Source organism: Hylaeus anthracinus, unplaced genomic scaffold, assembly GCF_026225885.1.
Source record: "Hylaeus anthracinus isolate JK02 unplaced genomic scaffold, UHH_iyHylAnth1.0_haploid 11982, whole genome shotgun sequence".
Taxonomy (NCBI): Eukaryota; Metazoa; Arthropoda; class Insecta; order Hymenoptera; family Colletidae; genus Hylaeus; species Hylaeus anthracinus.
The window spans coordinates 5,732,746-5,750,097 of record NW_026534330.1 but is presented as its reverse complement, the minus strand read 5'-3'; the positions used below and the strand labels follow the sequence as shown (position 1 = coordinate 5,750,097).

General features: G+C 39.4%; 1 protein-coding gene across 1 annotated transcript in view; it reads left to right on the top strand.

Annotated features, from left to right (window-relative positions):
- The first annotated feature begins 1,146 nt into the window (after positions 1-1,146).
- The window catches only part of LOC128886342 (furin-like protease 1, isoforms 1/1-X/2), a 201,435-nt gene continuing 185,229 nt past the window's right edge, over positions 1,147-17,352 (top strand). The window contains exons 1-2 of the mRNA XM_054141143.1: positions 1,147-1,512; positions 6,849-8,287. Coding sequence (XP_053997118.1) covers positions 8,129-8,287 — 159 coding nt within the window. The 5' untranslated portion in view covers positions 1,147-1,512; positions 6,849-8,128. The remainder of the gene's footprint in view (positions 1,513-6,848; positions 8,288-17,352) is intronic.

The following is a 17,352-nucleotide window of genomic DNA, read 5'->3' as shown; positions in this document are numbered from 1 at the left end:
TAGCAGCGGTAATTCAAGCGTAAGGGGTGAAACGACCCTCCGAAGTTCGACCCCTAGAGTGCTAATTTAGAAACGGTTAGAGATAGAATGTTTTAACAAATATTGAATGGTCTTTGACATGCTACCACACTTGTTAACAAAGAGTCAAACTTGGGGAGTCTCGCTAGGAAGTCTCTATTTATTATCTACGACTATTCTACGAGCTTGTAGACTTTCATTCAAATTGGAGCAGGAAACGGAACTCCCTTTCTTGTAGACAACATGTTAACAATGCATTATGGAAATTTGTAATGGTAATGAGGAGGTATTCGAGGCAACGCTGTAGTGCCAATTGTACGAATGGAATATTGTCCTTTACTCCAAAAAAAAAAAAAAAAAAAAAAAAATATGAAAACGTTCATAAGTTACATTTCGTTAATTTACTTTTTAATTTAATTTTATAGCATAAATGATAAACTGATAAAGAGGATTTGGAATCAAATGAAATTTTAAAAAATTCTGTGCAACTGGACTAGTACAATTGTGTTATAAAATAATTTTTTGTTTGAGGGGTGGTTCATCAACAATAAAAGTATATTTACAAAATGGATCTCTCCAATGACAAAAAGATACATACTTTCTTTTTTCGATAATTCTAACAACAATAAATGAGTTATTCCAATTGCTCCAAATCTTTCAAATTTTTCCTAACTTCCCAGTACTTTTCTTTTTTACTGCGGCAGTAAAAAAAATCTAAATCCCAGATCAGCTCAACGAAAGAAAGTAACAACAGATTAGGTCATCTTTGGGGACTTAATTGATGTCTAACGGGTACACCCGTGAGATTACGGTTAGACGACACTGGTACCCTCCTCAGCCTTTCACGCTGCCTCATGGGTCTCTCCTTCTGTTCCATGGGACGGATACATAACACAAAAGAGAAAGAGAAGTACACGGGCAAACGGTTGCCGAGTGACTGAACGTCGGCGTCGCTGCGGGTGGCGTGGGATGGTGGGACTACGAGTTTGAGACGGCAGGGGGGTTGTCGATCGAGGAGTGGGGATTGGCGAGGGAACGGCGGCGGGAGGGATGATCGAACGACGGGTGGGGAAGATTGGAGCGGCGTAAACCGTCGGCGGGGCGGACCGAACCGTCAGTCAGCCGTGCTACGCCGTAGGAATGAGATCGGAATGAGAAACAACGTCGCACGATCCGACATTCGCGCGACCACGGTGACACGATTTAAAGACTGCACGCGGCTCGCACCGTACACATTAACGTGTCGCGATTCCATATTCACTTGCGCGGGTGGGTAACCGTGACGTTGAAGTTTGGCGGCACGCGAGAGGCGTGTTTCCCAGGCTGTGCAACTGTGCGGTGCTATTCCCGTTTCTCCATCTTCCGCATTCCTCGCACCGATTGGAGTATCTTTCTCCGTGCACGAGGCGTCGTATCGACGGCGCTACGAAATTATCGCGCCCAGACGGATCTCTTCGCCCTGAAGGAAAAGGCCGACGTAACGGAGCAGAAAACGTGAGTGAAATTCTATTAATAAGTTACTATACGTGCGCGTGCGTGCGAGTCCGAATATACGTGTGTCTTTGCGCGCCCGCGTTTTGTTGTTGATTCCTCGCGACTGTCAAGGCGCGTTTACGCGTGATACCACCTTTCGCTGACGCGTTCGAGGATCCGTTACCTTGGGATGGCCTCCGCAGCGAGTTCCCAGTGACGCTGACTGCCGCGCGAATATCCGTGTTCTCCGTTTCGCTCGTTCGTTCATCTTTTGACTATACGCGAATGCGCCTTGACAGTTTTCGAGCCGAGTAACGCCTGGTCTGGCCGGTGTGTCTGCGACACGGGACGAACGTGTTCTGCCCACGTGCAGTCATGCCTCGTTTACAACCTACCTGCATTCTTTAACGATTCCGCGAAGGGAAGACTTGCTCCGAAACGCTGCTCGAGGATTGGCCATTGTTTTGACCAAGTTAAATGGACGCGGTGCTTAGGCGCGATTTTGCTTCGGACAACTTTCATTTTCGTGATGCTGGTGCACGCTTGTTGGTATATAGAGACTTGTAGAGTCAGTTAGATTGTCGATGTCTATTCATTTATGGCTAATATAAATTTATAGAAATATAAACAGATGTGAGCAAAGGAATAAATGTACGTAAAATAAAACGAACATTACAAAGTAAAGGTCTTCATTTGTGTATATAAAGATCTGAGTTTGCATAAACATCCGCATCTAGTTATGGTACCTATAAGGTGTCTTGGGAGGTACTCGATTAAACCCACGTGTTCGGGAACATATGATGATCATAAAATGTTACGAACACTATAGGGCTATGTAGATGCAGTAGGAAATTACTGGTATTGCTGGTATTACTCACAGTTATTGCTCCAATTGTCGACCTCCCATTTGCGACATGTCACTTGTCTGTGTAATCACTTTTATCGTCGTATTCGAAGCAATGTAGTTTCTATATGATGGCATACTTCGTGAATTTTTATTAATTTCTTATTTTAGTATACATTTTCTAGAAAATAATTCAGTGGAGTTAAATTCTCTAACCTTGAAATTCATGGTGTGCGATATAATATCGGAGCAGTACCTATGAATTTACTACAAACTCAAAAACAAAGTCGAGATAATAAGAAATAACTATTTCAGTCTTTTTTTTTTCAACGCACCATTATTTCGAATTACTCCAATTTGAATGAAAAGCAAGAAGAAAACATTAATTTATGATAAACATCCGTTCGCATAAGTCCATTCTATATAATCACTAACAAAGCTTCCCCAACTTAGAATATCACCCAAGTACAAAGAGTTACAGTCGCCAAGATCCAATATCACGTGACACACTATAAGCTCGCTGATTCACGAATCGATTCCTACCTGGATCGAAGCTGGGTCGAGTTTGTTTTCCTTTCTTACATATTTATGTACTAAAACACGAGTTACCTCGGAATGTCCTCGCGAAGATAAGTATTTGAATGCTCGGTTTGATGCTGTTTTTGTCAAAACTGAGCCCAGCCGAGCGGTCATATCTGACTTGTAAATGACATCGTAACGTTACAGAATAGACGATAAGTTTCTACGGAGTATCAATAATACGAACGAAGCGACGCCGCGCGAGCGAACGGTGTTTCATAGGCGAATCGTTCGATCGACCATTTGTATTTCTTTGTCGAGTGACAACTCTTGAAATTCTCGATCGTGATTGTCGGAATTGCACGTAGAATATCTGGCGTGCTATCCTAACGCGCACTCGAGTCGAACAAGCCGGTTTTCTGCACACCTCGTTCTCTCGTTGCGCGAACCACACTGGCGTGAACTTCATGGCAGTCCGTGACCCCGACTGTTTCCTGTTACGAGAAAGGCTTTTGCGTGGCTCCGTTCGTTGGCATTCCTTTTGTCCGCGTTAATGATCATTGTGTAACCAGAATCATTTCGAAGGAAAAATCAAGCGTGCACGAGACCTCGAAGTACTTGGTTTCGTTTTTCACTGACGTTGACTTTTCGTTTATTCGAATTAACTGAAACAACCGAGGAAACAGAGTTTAATTTTGTTACACCTCCTCTCAAAGTAAAATTTAATTCTTATCTTTATATCAATATATGAGTCGTTCATTGCAGAAATCGATCGACTCCATAAAACGAAAAGTTGGTAAATGCGATGAAATAATCTATATTGTTTTTCAAAATTCCCTTTATAATATAAATTCAAATAAATATTGTATAATGCATAAATACAGATGTAGCTTTCATCTAACGGTATATAAAATTAATAAGAAAAAAGAGCCAACAAATAATCGTGAGTAATGTTACAATTTTTATGTGACTGGTGGAGGTAATCGATTTCTGCAGTGAACGGCTCGTATATGTTTCAACGATTCCCATCTAATTCAACTAGTTCCATCTTTTAATTTGAATAACTCTGTAGTTCTTCATTTTCTATAATCCAAAAATTGAACAACGAAGGAAACCATTTGAGAAGTTGTATCTTTTGGTTGTCGACGAATATTCATCTTACAAAAAACTTGCAAAACCAGCAGACAATGTTAATTCAAACTTCGACGCGCCCCGGAGGTATTCTCAGACCGTGAAAGGTCCAACCTAATTGTTGGTCTCTGCTCATCCAGAGCGGACGCAGCTTATAATTTACATTGTTAGGGACTGGAGGATGGAAAGAAAAATTCTGCACGGTCCAGATCCAGTCGGTCTCCTCTCGAGTCGGAGGGAAACGGTCTAAAACGGTCCTAAACAATTTTTGTGATCTGCAGCTGTGTCCTGGCATCCCTGTCGCGCGTGGAAACGGTGCGTTAAAATGGGTCCTTTTCGGAAGGAATTCGGTTACGCGCCGACCAGGTAGATAGATCTTGGGGGGCAAAGGTCGACGGTTATTACCTGGCTGAGAGGCACGGCCTCATTCGTTTTCATTTGGCCCGTGTGCACGCGTTCCTTTCCGCGAATGAAAAGAGGATTTTCGCTTCCTTTTGTTTCTAAATTGCGCAAGAAGAAAATAAAAGGTCGGTTTGGACAGGCGTTCGTCATTCGTACCAAGGGACGGTGCGTGACGAAGAGAGACAGACCGAGGGAATGGAGAATATAGAAAGGGAGATCCGATGGTCGGCTTAAATTTAATTCACTTCTCTAACTCCATCTCCCTCCTTCGCCACCGTTCCCTCTTATTCTCTCTTTATCAATCGAGCACCGAGTGCGGAAGCGGAGGAGGAATACCGCAGAATGCAATTTCCTCGGGGCACGAAGTAGATGTTCCAGTGGACTGCAATGGTCCAGGCATAGGTCAGCCGATGCGTCCCAGAGTCCTTTTTACAGAGATCTGCTCACCTCGGGTGTCCTTTGAAGCTGAGAACAATGACAGGATGCTTTGTCCGGCCCGCGTTTGATGCGTGGTAATTTTCATAATTCTTGAGAGAAGTCGGACTCGACGATCGCAAGGAAGAGAGATATTAATTTATATTTCTGCAGACTGTCCGTTGAAAACTCGGTAATTCTGCTTCCGGATTCGAGCGGTGGACGGTCTCGATGCCGAAGAAATGCGACTCTTTTTCCAATTTATGGTTAACACGTTGTAACGATTTTATTTGGCGTATCTGAGAATTGAGTTTCACTTGAAAGAAGAGCTTTTTATTATCTTTGAAATTGATAATCGCGCGAAGAGTTAAGTTAAATAGATTTTCTATTAATTATGGACATTTTTATTTTTATTTTCAGTTGAACGTATACGAATCATAATTAGTTTTTATCATGAGGTATTTGGAATAGGTTGACCTGTACTAAATATTACATATCTTTATCAAATAATCAATATTTTTGACATTTCACCAAATTTTAAAACGTTTTAGAGTAACAACGTCACTGAATCAATGTTTTTTTTTTTACGACTCATCGAAGCCTATTTGGTAAAGAGTCGCGCTGAAAAATTGTTTAAACTGGTTCCAGCGTGCTTCGCGTTTCTACATTTACAACAAATCATCGCAATTTACTGGTTCGAATGAATGAATATGTATCGCGAACGCAATTTCACGAGATCCCGGCGCAAACGTCCATCGAATTGTTAACCGCACAAACTGCGGCTTGAAAATGGAATCCTTTTTCATGAAATGTGGCGACCTTTAAAATGCATCGATAATAAGAATCGACAGACGTTTCCATTCTGTTCTTTGAAACCGTAGAAATACAGAGAACATTCTTTTGAATATCGAACACCGAGGGAATCGAAGCTAGAATCGACCGTGCCTGCAAAAAGAATTAGATACGAATATGGTAATAAATTTCGCTAACCGAGTCGAGTTACGATAGCCAGCCAAGTGCATTTCGTAATTTTAACTCTAGTCCAGGTGTGCGTCTGCAAATATCTACTTTAAATATGGATGACACCTAATTGAGAATGAATATTATTTCAAAGATCTATTTATGTAAATCGACCAGAGAATATTCATATAATTTATCTTTTACAACAGAAAATAAATTCATGAATATTATTAAGTATGATACAAAGTTTTAATATCGATGCATAAAAATTTAGTCGATACATTTATACTATTTCCTATAATTACTAAATGTAATCTGTTCTTAATTTTTCACTGAAATTCTACTCCAGGTGTAGATCACCTAACTAGCGGTACTTTATCGTGCCATCTTGAAATAAAAATAAAATAAGAAATGGTAAACGTTTCTTGTAATATTCTAGAGATTTATACCTTCGTTGTTTCAAGTTCATCGATAACGTTTTCCAGTACATATTCATAATCGAGGAAGAAAAACAGATTTCCTTAGCGGAGCTCTTATACGAAGGAAATCAGGTCGCGTTACATACTGAATGCAATTTTCCCGGTATGTCGTGTCACTATTCCGACGGGTACCCATCCTGTTTCTTTCATTTGAAAATCCGACTGGTTCGAGCACACTTCAACTATGAAAAGATGATGCAAGTTGCGTGAACGCAGCTGCTTGAAACGCGGAACCTCGGAACCAATGAAATACCGTGCCTATGTATGTATTATTCAAAACGTACGATATTTTTCATCGTTCTTCGTTATCTCGGAAGACTGTGGCAAATGTATGGACGAATATTCCGCGTGGAACTATTTCAAGCACCAGCCGTTGCGCAGCATAGAAAATGTTGTTTAAATGCGGAAAGTATTCCGGGACCTATCGACGTACAGACGTTTTTGTTAATGGAACAAAATAGCAGGCGAATATTTCGGTTTAGAGTAAAAAATAGTTGAATGTGAAAGCAGAGAATTAATTAATATGTCATTGGTGGTTAATTCTTGGTGTTAGGTCAGTTGTTTGTTTTTCACTCCGTTTGATCCTAAATTTTTTGAATTGTTTGCAGAACCAAGATTGTCTACGGCTGATCAAAGGATGAACTAACTGTTAAATTTCCAAGAGGGACCGAGGAGGGCAGACGCGCGTCATCGCCAAATTTTCCTAGGCGTCCGGGTTCGGGAGGATGCAGCGGTCGATGACGTGAATCGACCGACTATCGGTCGACGAGTACGTGCCTCGTCGTCGGTTGAATGGCTGGCCAAGCACTCGGTTCTCGTTGTCCGAGGACTGTCTTCTCACGGTGCCGGACGAACCACGAATAGGCGTGTTTCCTGTACACCGATCCATACACTCGTCAGCTCGTAGACTGGCCGATTCGTTTTAGCCATCAAATACTGACCCCGTAGTCATTTCGTCGTCTCCGCGGAATTCCCTCCACTATCATCGACTCCGATCCGTCCACGTCTTCCCTGGAATCCCACGAGATAAGAGGAACGACGGGCATCAGAATCGTGGGGACAGGGGAAGCAGAATCCGTGGAATAGCTCGCCGAAGCGTCGTTCTTAAGAAGCTTCCACCGAGGAACGAGTGGAAGGCCAGTCATAGCGAGACCAAACGCTCGGGGATAGGTCGGGAGCCGACTAGTGGCCAGTTTCCACTGGAGGTCGTACTCGCGACGGATGAAGGCAACGCTCCAGGTGAACCGTCGGTTCCGCGAACGTCGCCCTTGATCCAAAGGTCAGGTCGGCCACGTGCACAGCCGCGTACACGTTCACGATTATCGGTATCACGAGGATCGCGTCGAATTCCCCACCAACTACGGCCACATGACTTGACGATCGCCCCACCTACCGCTGTTCGTCGTTGAGTGAAGGCGGCGGCAGTGGCAGCTACGTCATATAGGGAACGACGAGCACGACGACGACGACGACGGCGGCGACGACGACAACCGACGACGACGACGACGAGGAGGACGTGGACGAGGAAAGAGGAACAGATAGCAGTAACAACGAGCACTGTGGAGGGCACTTAAACAGTGACACACGCCGCTGGTGATTCAGTTGGCGGCAGTCGGTCAGCAGGTGCGAAACGCGCTGCTGGATTTTGCCTTTTCTCATCCGGTTTCGAGCGTTTCGATAAGCTGGGTTTCGTTTCTTCTTTTTTTTTTGTTTTCGCGGGAATATCGTGGGTGGACGTGACGGTGCCGTTGTTTGTTGTCGTTGTTCTTGTTACCTTCGTCGCCTTCTCCGCCGGTCGCAGTGGTGGTTTTTGGTGGATAGTGGTGGATCACAGTGTCGAGTGTGAAACTGGAGCCGTTAGTGGTAGCTGCCGAGGGGAAGAGCTATCATGTGCCCGCAGAGGATTTTCGGACTGGCGATCGTCGCGCTGGTGACTTTAGGTGGACGAGTGACGGGGTACACGAATCAGTGGGCAGTGCATGTCGACGGGGGACCGGGGGTGGCCCAGCAGGTCGCACAGGAGCATGGGTTTCAATATCTTGATAAGGTAAGGGAATTTTTATTTTTCTTTTTTTTTTATTTTATATTAACCGATTTGTTTGGTTACAATTGGTTACAAATTAAAAGTCGATTCACTAATAAAGAATATATGCTTTCAAGCACAATTTATTCTTACAGTAAAAAAACTATAATTTCTGCTATATTGGAGCACAGTAAATTTGTTTGTTTATCTTTCAGTCTAATCTTGTTGACTTTTGTAGAATTTACCATCCTGTCGATATATTTATCTCCGTTACGAGATATGAAACAATTAGCATTTTTATCTAGTGCAAAATATTGATAAGAGTTAATTTATTGGTCGGATGTGATCAGTCTTGACTGATAAGGGAATTTAATTAAACTGTTACCTCTATCACTATGTTTGCGTTCCGATTGAAATTAAACCTCTTTTCACAACTCCAGACAATCGGAACACAAATACATGAAGATAACGATGAATCCAATTTCAACAGAGACTAAGGAATTCGTGCGTTCAAATGAAATATTTTTCAACTATTTTAGAGCATGAATCTTTTTACTCTTAATAGCACGAAAACGTACTTGACATATGATACATCGTCTCACAATGGGACTTCAGATGTCCTTTTGTCGAATATGACCAAATGGCCACTATTAGTTTTGTAACGAGCTGGTTCTTCTTTGTGTTACGTTATCGTTTCTTTCGCGAAATGTTCGATTCTCACCAACACTGAAAACTAATACACCTACACCATCAAGGACTTACGCCACATCAGTTTTCGCATTTGAGCATCACATACTCATCGAGCTCAATATTTAAGACTTTTTATTCGCAGATAAATGAAAACAACATATTGATAACCATATCAGAGAAAATGTCAAATGAGTCGTAAAAGTGACACAAACGGGTATCCTTAATCTTGAACTTCGCGAAGTCGCATGACGATTTTCTGAAAATTTTTTATCTTGAATTTACGAAGGATGCAATTGTTTTTTAACACAAATTTGCATATTTCGCGTCGCGTGTCACAGTCACCTGACAGCTGTTTATCGTCATAGCAAATTCATGGACAAATGTATGCAATGTGTACCGAGTGTACGTCAATAGTTGCGAACATTTTATATTCTACACGCATATAAATGCGTGCTGGAAGTCAACATTTCCGTGATGTTTAGTCATACATTGCTCATCGATAAGTTATCACTATATCCTGATCAAGCTACTGCGTTGTAGAACATCTGTTATCCGAACACTGTTAAACCAAACATTCGTCTACTCGGAAAACGTTAATTTATCATACTGAACGCCATTTTTACGTTCATTAGTTTGAATCAAGCCTGTAGAAACACCTGTTTCGGGTGTATCGTAATGAATCAACAGATTAGTTGTTAATGGGGATCAGTAGTCTCGTTTTTACAGCCTTTGTCGCGGATAATTTGCCTGACAGGAAAAGCACAGTGGCCCCTCTTCGGTTATCCTTCTACGGGAACGCAATTATGTAAAATGGGATACAATATACGCGAGACAAGTTAGTTAAGCGAACTCTTTGTACATGAAAGATCCGTCGTCGCAAGTGCACGAAAAATATTAATACACATCGGCAAAGTAGTTCCTTTTATAATATTAAAGACGATATTTGTTTACACACTAGGGTATATTAATCTCTCGACATGTAATTCTTCTGATTCTTTTTTTTTAATCATTTTTATTTATTCGTTCTTTCTTCTCCTTCATCTTTTTCTACCTTCACTCTATCTACACAAGTATATCTTTTTGCACCAATTAAAGATTTATATCTATACATAAATCTAGTCAGTCACCTTCCATCGATTAATCAAAACCAGTATTAGGTTATTAAAAAGAAAAACAGCCAAAAAGTTCATGCTTGAATTATGCGAAGAAAAAGTAAATACCAACGTTCTCCATGGAATCTTTGATTGACAACAAAATTGCTGTATCAACGCTTGCTAGCCTGATTTTTTCTGCGTTTGTCGCAACACGCGATTATTTCTGCCACACAAGCAATCGCACACGCGTTAAATCTATATTTTCGTTTCATCGTTTTGCGGCGTTCCAGTCCGCCTTATTCATATGCGGAGCTTATCGTTTTGAAATCGTACGACGAGCCGAGTCTTATTCCGCGTACAGATAAATTTCTTAGAGTGCAGGATCGGCCTTGATATTACAGCACCGAGAAACTTTTCGTGGTTTCGCTATCAAAGTGAGACATTTCTGAGAAGTGAGGCTCAATCATGTCAAGCTCATCCTTCCCTGCGACGTATAATATTTCCCGGCTAGACTCACATATGACGAGAGGAATATGTTCGTCGCTATTGCGGGGAGGAATAGTAATTTTCTCGGCCTACTTCGCGAGCTATGGCTTTGATTTTTTTGTTCTACGCAAATTTTCAATCGCTTTCTAACGTGATAATAATACTGTACGTGCACGTACTATGGATTTCTCGTTGCAATTATTTCTAAAGAGAGTATTTGACGAGCCGTTTCTATAGCAGATCAAAAATGGGCAAATTGTTTTGTTTATCAGTATCCTCGTGCTTTATTTTAACATTTTCTGCAGTATTTTCAAATGAAATTTGTGCTCGACTCCAAACTTCCTACGTTGAAAAAATATTTTACTATATAGCGTTTGTATTTGCAGCTTGCAATCATGAGATTCCCGACGTCAAAACGAGGGCATAGAGTTATCCCTGTATATTTAGTAAAAATCCTACCCTATTTCCAGGCAATTTATCTCGACGGGCGAACACGAGAAGTGGGTCATTTTTTAACTGTTTTTTCCGTTATTGACGCGACGAAACTGTCATTTACTCGAAATGAGATTTATCAATTCTTACAAACGTCGATGCTACATTCATTAATAAAATATTACATCCTCTTTTTCTTATTGAAGTCAATTCAAAAGGGATTTGTTTCTTTATTAAACTCAGGTACAAGCATTAAATGCAACATTATTTAAATGTTTGCAACCTAAACAGTTCAGATGTGACACAAAATTATCTTATCATTTATACATTAGGATGGTAATAGCTTTGATATAATAATGATAGTAACAATAATAATAATAACAATAATAACAATAATAATAATAATAATAATAATAATAATAATAATAATAATAATAATAATGAATATAATATACTCATTAAACTCATTACTACTTAGATGATAAAATGATTTTGCGATATACTCGAAGTTGATCACTCGAGGTTAAAACATCTATATATAATGCAGTATTTATTTTCCTGAACTTCCTATTTGCTCGCAAAATAAATTTCATTAGTAACTTTGAAAATATTGGCAAGCGGAGAATACTATTGTTTCAATTCCTTTTTTTTTTGGTCTGTTGAAAATTACACGTATTCGACGAATCACATTGACATAAGTCTTTAGCGTGCTTTTAGCCACCAGCAATGAATTTTGTTCCAACTACGTGCTTCGCATCACTGTCAAGACCGGAAATTAACCTTCGAACGAATCTCCTTTCTGCCTAAATAGTTTTCGTCGCGACTCGCCCCTATCTTCGCTTTCCACGTCAGTACTCGGTCGATCGCGAAACCTGAATGAAACACAATCTAGCGAAATGAAACTTCCAGTGAAACGAAGTTTCAACAGCCATTTGAATCCTTCGAACCAGTCCTGTCGAGAGTTGTTCTTCGGAGTGAAGCAGTTTACCCTCCGTCTACGTTTTCGTGATAAGCAAACGTTACAGACTGGTCGAAATCAATTGGCCACCATGTGTCGGGTCGTTTCATTAACAATACAAGCGCCCCTTTTGTTCGGAAAAGGTAACTAGAGTAATTTACAATCGTTATAATATTTTTTTTTTTCATTTTCTATGATCGTCTTCCATCTCTTTATTATACTTTCCCAATTCTTCCTTAATGAAGATTTATCGACTTCGATAAAAAGAACTCATTCAGTCAACATTCATCAACAAACGAGTTAGTTTTGCAAACTCGTGAATGTAAAACATATCTAAATTTGAAAATATGTATATCGATGAATCTAAATATTTGAACAGATTCAATATAAGAATAAAATATAAAAAAAAAAACTTGATACTCTTTTATTCAATTTCAAATTACATATGCTGGATTCATATTTTTGCAAAAACTTAAACCCTTCGCACAGACGAGAAGCTATTATAGAAAATGAAAAAAAAAGTACTCGTGACGTAAGAACCTTCTTAAACAGGGAAAAATATTCCTAACCGTATGCTTATCATGAAACGTGTACGTGTTAACTGATAGCGTTAATTGTGTGTGAACATAACTTGCCTAGACCAGGTGGTAATTCAATTACAAACAAAACGAATAAATTTCTGTATTTATCTTGGTAGTTAAAGGCATTGTGAATGTACACTATACTGAGGTCAATGAACGTTTCAAACACCCACGATTTGGAATTCGACGTAGCACTTACATGTACTTTTTGTTGAAAAAGATCTGTTTGCAGAGACCTATTAAGATAAGAGAAATATGTGGAATATCTTTTAGGAAAATAATTCATACATAGTATATTGTGCACATGATAATGATTCCTATAGCAATACATAGTTATACAGCATTCACGTAAAAGGAATTCATATTATTGGTGATGAACCGATTTCCTTTTCGTTGCTTCGGAGCCAATGGATTTCCTCTAAGTTTCATTAAATTATTTTGCTGACCACCGATACTGGCGCAAATGTAATTTCGCCCATGGTTACTCGCGTGTCAATTTCGGTATGTTCCAATGACTCACGCGATAGAATGTATTTACTTATTTTTGCTAATACGACCATACACACCGCGTAGGCTAACTCTGCGCGTTCGCAGTTTGTTCGTTCACTTCGTATACGACCACGGTTGTCAGGAGCAATTTGCGTCACCTTAAATATCCAGCAGGTGGTTCATTTCGAGTCGGATTTCGCATTGAAAAAAAAGCGGTGCGAAATTCTGGACAAACTGAAACTGGAAGGATAAATTAAAACACCGTCGCGAGGAAATTGTGTTAATTTCTTTAATTGTTCAATTTTAGAAACGAGCAGCGCGAATTTTTTTCGATGTTATTCGCACGCTTTGTCTTTTATTATGAACGCCTTTCGTCGCGTATCTTTTATAAATGAGAGGACTGCTGGTCAGACTTAAGCAATTTTTTATGAGTATTATTATCATGTGCCGAAGTTGAGAAAAGAAGGGAAACGGCTGTCGATGATAACGGGGATTCCTGAACACATACTCTACACGGAACACGGTAGAATAATTTGTTTAGCGATTTGCACGTTTTTTTCTCGTTATTTTTCGCGTGGAACTCGATGCCTCTTACTCGAGCGATTTTTATCGTTGTGCCAATATATTAATCGTCATCGGGTAATTTTCTTTTAATCCTTCTGCATCATCTTTGCGGAAATGCAGAAATTACATATATACTAAGAAGTCGATTCAATTCTTGTTATTGTCACTCATCAACCGTCAACAATTTGATACCGCCGAACAATAAAACTTTACACAGGAATATTTCTCTCTTGTTAGCTCAAAATCGTCACAGGTTTTTTATTGGTTGCAATACCAAGAATCGAAATATTGAATAAAGTAAAGAATAATGTTGGGTGGTAGCCAAATCGTCTGTTTTCTTCGCTCAATCACAATTATTTTCACGGCGATTAGTCGAGTTGTGTTTGTTTTTATCCCATAGCGCTCGAATGTTTGTGCAAACGTGTAATTCGTCAGAAGTATCATGAACATTGATCTGGGATTAACCGACTGTCGGGTTTTCCCTTGTTCGTTTGTTGTTTTATTCTATCGCGTAATTGGTAAAGGGGAATACCTCCACGCCATCGACAGCGAACGCTCGCGTGTTTTTCAGCTCTGGTTTTCCCCGTCATTCAGCTGAAAACAATAGCGTAGTCTGTGTTTCTCTTTTAAATTCAAAACTTTTAATTAGAAAGTGTTCTTGCCTCTACACAAAATTAGGGATACTCGAAGTTTAAATTTTATTAACTTATTTCAGGTGGTGTTTTAATTTTGGTGTAATTATTGTAACAATTTATTGAAATATTCTATTTTTGGGAAGTAGGTATGGATATCGTTGTTTAATCATGTGTCCAAATTGATAAGCATTGGCAGGCTGAGTATTAGAAAAGAGGAGCTCTCGGCTGTTAGGACTCTTAACCATGTGTTCCAATATTTCAGAGACTGTCTCCCATAGTGGCTCTTAAATTATGGTTATGAAGATATACGAGACACGAGCCGGGGGGGACTAAATGATTACTGTGGTTCAAAAATGAGGGAAAATTGTGAACTTTTAAAGGATATAGGTTTCGGTGCACAACGTCGCACGTTGTAACAAAGAATACATTTCAGCATGAACCTGATATTCACTGTTGAAAATAAAAGTTATAAATTTAAGTATATTCGCGAGGTAGAAATTTACTAATACCAATACTAACCACTTACACATATTTACATAAAAATCTATTCGAGCTCTTACAAACCTTACTACAATCAAATTATGGTATTTATGATTCAGGAAGTGAATAGAGATATGAAATGAACCAGACTTTCAAAATATAGAACAATGCCTTCAAATATTTGCTGTTTGTAGATATGACATATGTATGTTACCTTAATGTTCGTATTGTATGGTAATACTGTTTGTGCATGCAGGCTTGAGCCTTGTTTACGTATTTCTAAGCAACACTTGTTAATACAAAAGCATATAACGTAGCTCTTCTGTTTTCTTTTATATCGTTAACTTTTCATTGTATACTGTTACGAAACTGAATTAATTTCAGCTGAGAAAACATTTGCTCCAATTATTCTATTCGATACCTTATTGTATAACTAGTTCTCTAGTATGGAGTCTATATACTGTTTTGCACGATTTCTTTATCACATTTGTTTATCTTATACCTTATATTCCTTGTCTTTGTGCTTCTAAAAAACAATTTCCACATCCAATCTCCCTTTAAATTTCTTCGTTTTATTTCTCTACGTGATATGAGCCCTACTTTCGACATTTTTATCAGACAGATGGAAAGGTATTCTTATTCTAAATATGTTCTTATCATATTTAAACACGATAGCAAGTAACGTTCCATCGACTGAGTTCCTCCCAATCTATGTCAAAATTTTTCTCAAGTCAACTTTGCACTGCTAATACTACCTAAGAAACACGAAACAGCGTTTAGACATTGTAGAGAGATTTGGAACAGTTCTTATGGGATCAAGGTACGATTTGTAGAAATAGTTGGAAACATTCTCGCATAGCGACTAGTGTTTCGAGTCTCGGCGAAGTTTCAAGAAAAGGATTATTTCTCCAACAATAGATCGTGTTCGGGTCCATGTTCTCGCAAATTGTTCGCTTAAATCTTCTTCGAGCACGATAATAAGGTGAAAAGCGAAAATCTAGTGTTCTAAATCTAGAGTCTACATGTTGAGTTCAGTGAAATAAAATTCTTATTATATTTCATATTACACTTTATCATATTTGAGATTTTGATATATTTGAATCAGATAGATATGAATTAGATATTAGATAGAGATTAGAGATTAGTGGTACCTTAAAAAATTCTGTTTTATAGAATACTTTTATTTCAGTTTATGTGACATTACGTTATAAATTTTCCGTTTTATAATACACCTGGTGGTATCCATTACAGTTCTCACGCCATGCATAACATCGGGTTAATCGATTTAACACGATTGGACAAAGGCCAATTGTACTAATTGCAAGTACCGTTAATCGTGCAACAATGTTGGGCCGCAGGTTAGCTAGATGAGACTAGAATTCATTAACAAGGACGAAGTGCGTTGATTGCAAGTGAAAACAATCGAATCGTAACCTATTACCATCTAATTTATTATCTCTACCTAGCGTCACACGATCTGCTCTGGTTTGAGATTTGAAGCAAATATTTGACTTCAAAAATAATTCCAAATAGCACGAAAAAGATAATGTAGTTTTTTCGTTCGCAAGTAAATGAAGTTTGAGGAAAAACAGGTTAATCGACTGGTTCCAAAGGGGTGTATACAATAATTCGATGTCGTTGGTTTTCATCCCTTGTTCATCGATTTCCGATCAGAGAGGATACAAGATAAAATCGAGAAAGGAACCGATTTTTCGACCGACTCGTTTTGTTCCCGAATGACATTACCTGAATTTGTCTTTGTTCGTTTGCTGCTCGCCCGTGACGGGACACCGCGTCCTTTGTAGAAGCGAGGAAGTTCCGCGAGAATAGGTCCTTCCGTGTAAGTCCGGATTTCCAGGCGAGCCTTTCACGACGATTTTGCGAAACCCAACATTTCACTGGATTACCGTCGAGCGAGATTATACTTTCAATGCACCTTAAAACTCTTCGTCGGGGATTCGTCGCATGGCCCGAATTTGTAATTACTATGGTGTCCTGCGATACGGTGAAAGGATACGTTCGACGTCCTGTGTCTTCGATGCGATAACACTCCTTTGAGACCATAATCGACATAGGAAAAATTGGAAACGATTGAAATATGAAATGAAATTATTTGCCTTTATGCAACCGATACTTTTGTCTAAGAAACTTCGACAAAGCGATCCAGCTCTGCGAGTGTTTACAAAGTTTCCTCGACTCGTTTCTTCCTGAGTGTTTGATCAACGTATGCGGAAGTTATAGTGGCGAAAGCATTCTGCAATAGTCTCTGGAAATAAATACGACGGTTTATTCGTATCTTAAAATACTCTTGTTGAAACGTGTAACATTTTCGAACGCACGTCATCGTTAGGCTTTAATGCCTTCCACGTTACGCTACATTTCAATTAATAAACCAAAGCGCCGGTTTGCACGAGTTATCGGATAATAGTAGCTTGGCTCTGTTGGGTGGAAAGATCGGAGCATACAGGCAAGAACTTCAGAACTAGTTAGAGCTTGTTGGCAAGAAAATGGGAACCATTAGATTATCGTTCATGGCTGAAAGTTGACATTGAACTTACCTGATCGCGCGGTGTACGAAATTTACTCGTTGTTAGGTTATGTTAATTGCTGATTTAAATTACATATGATCTAGAATATTTCGTACAAAATAATTTGCGTTATATTTACATTAAAACCCTTC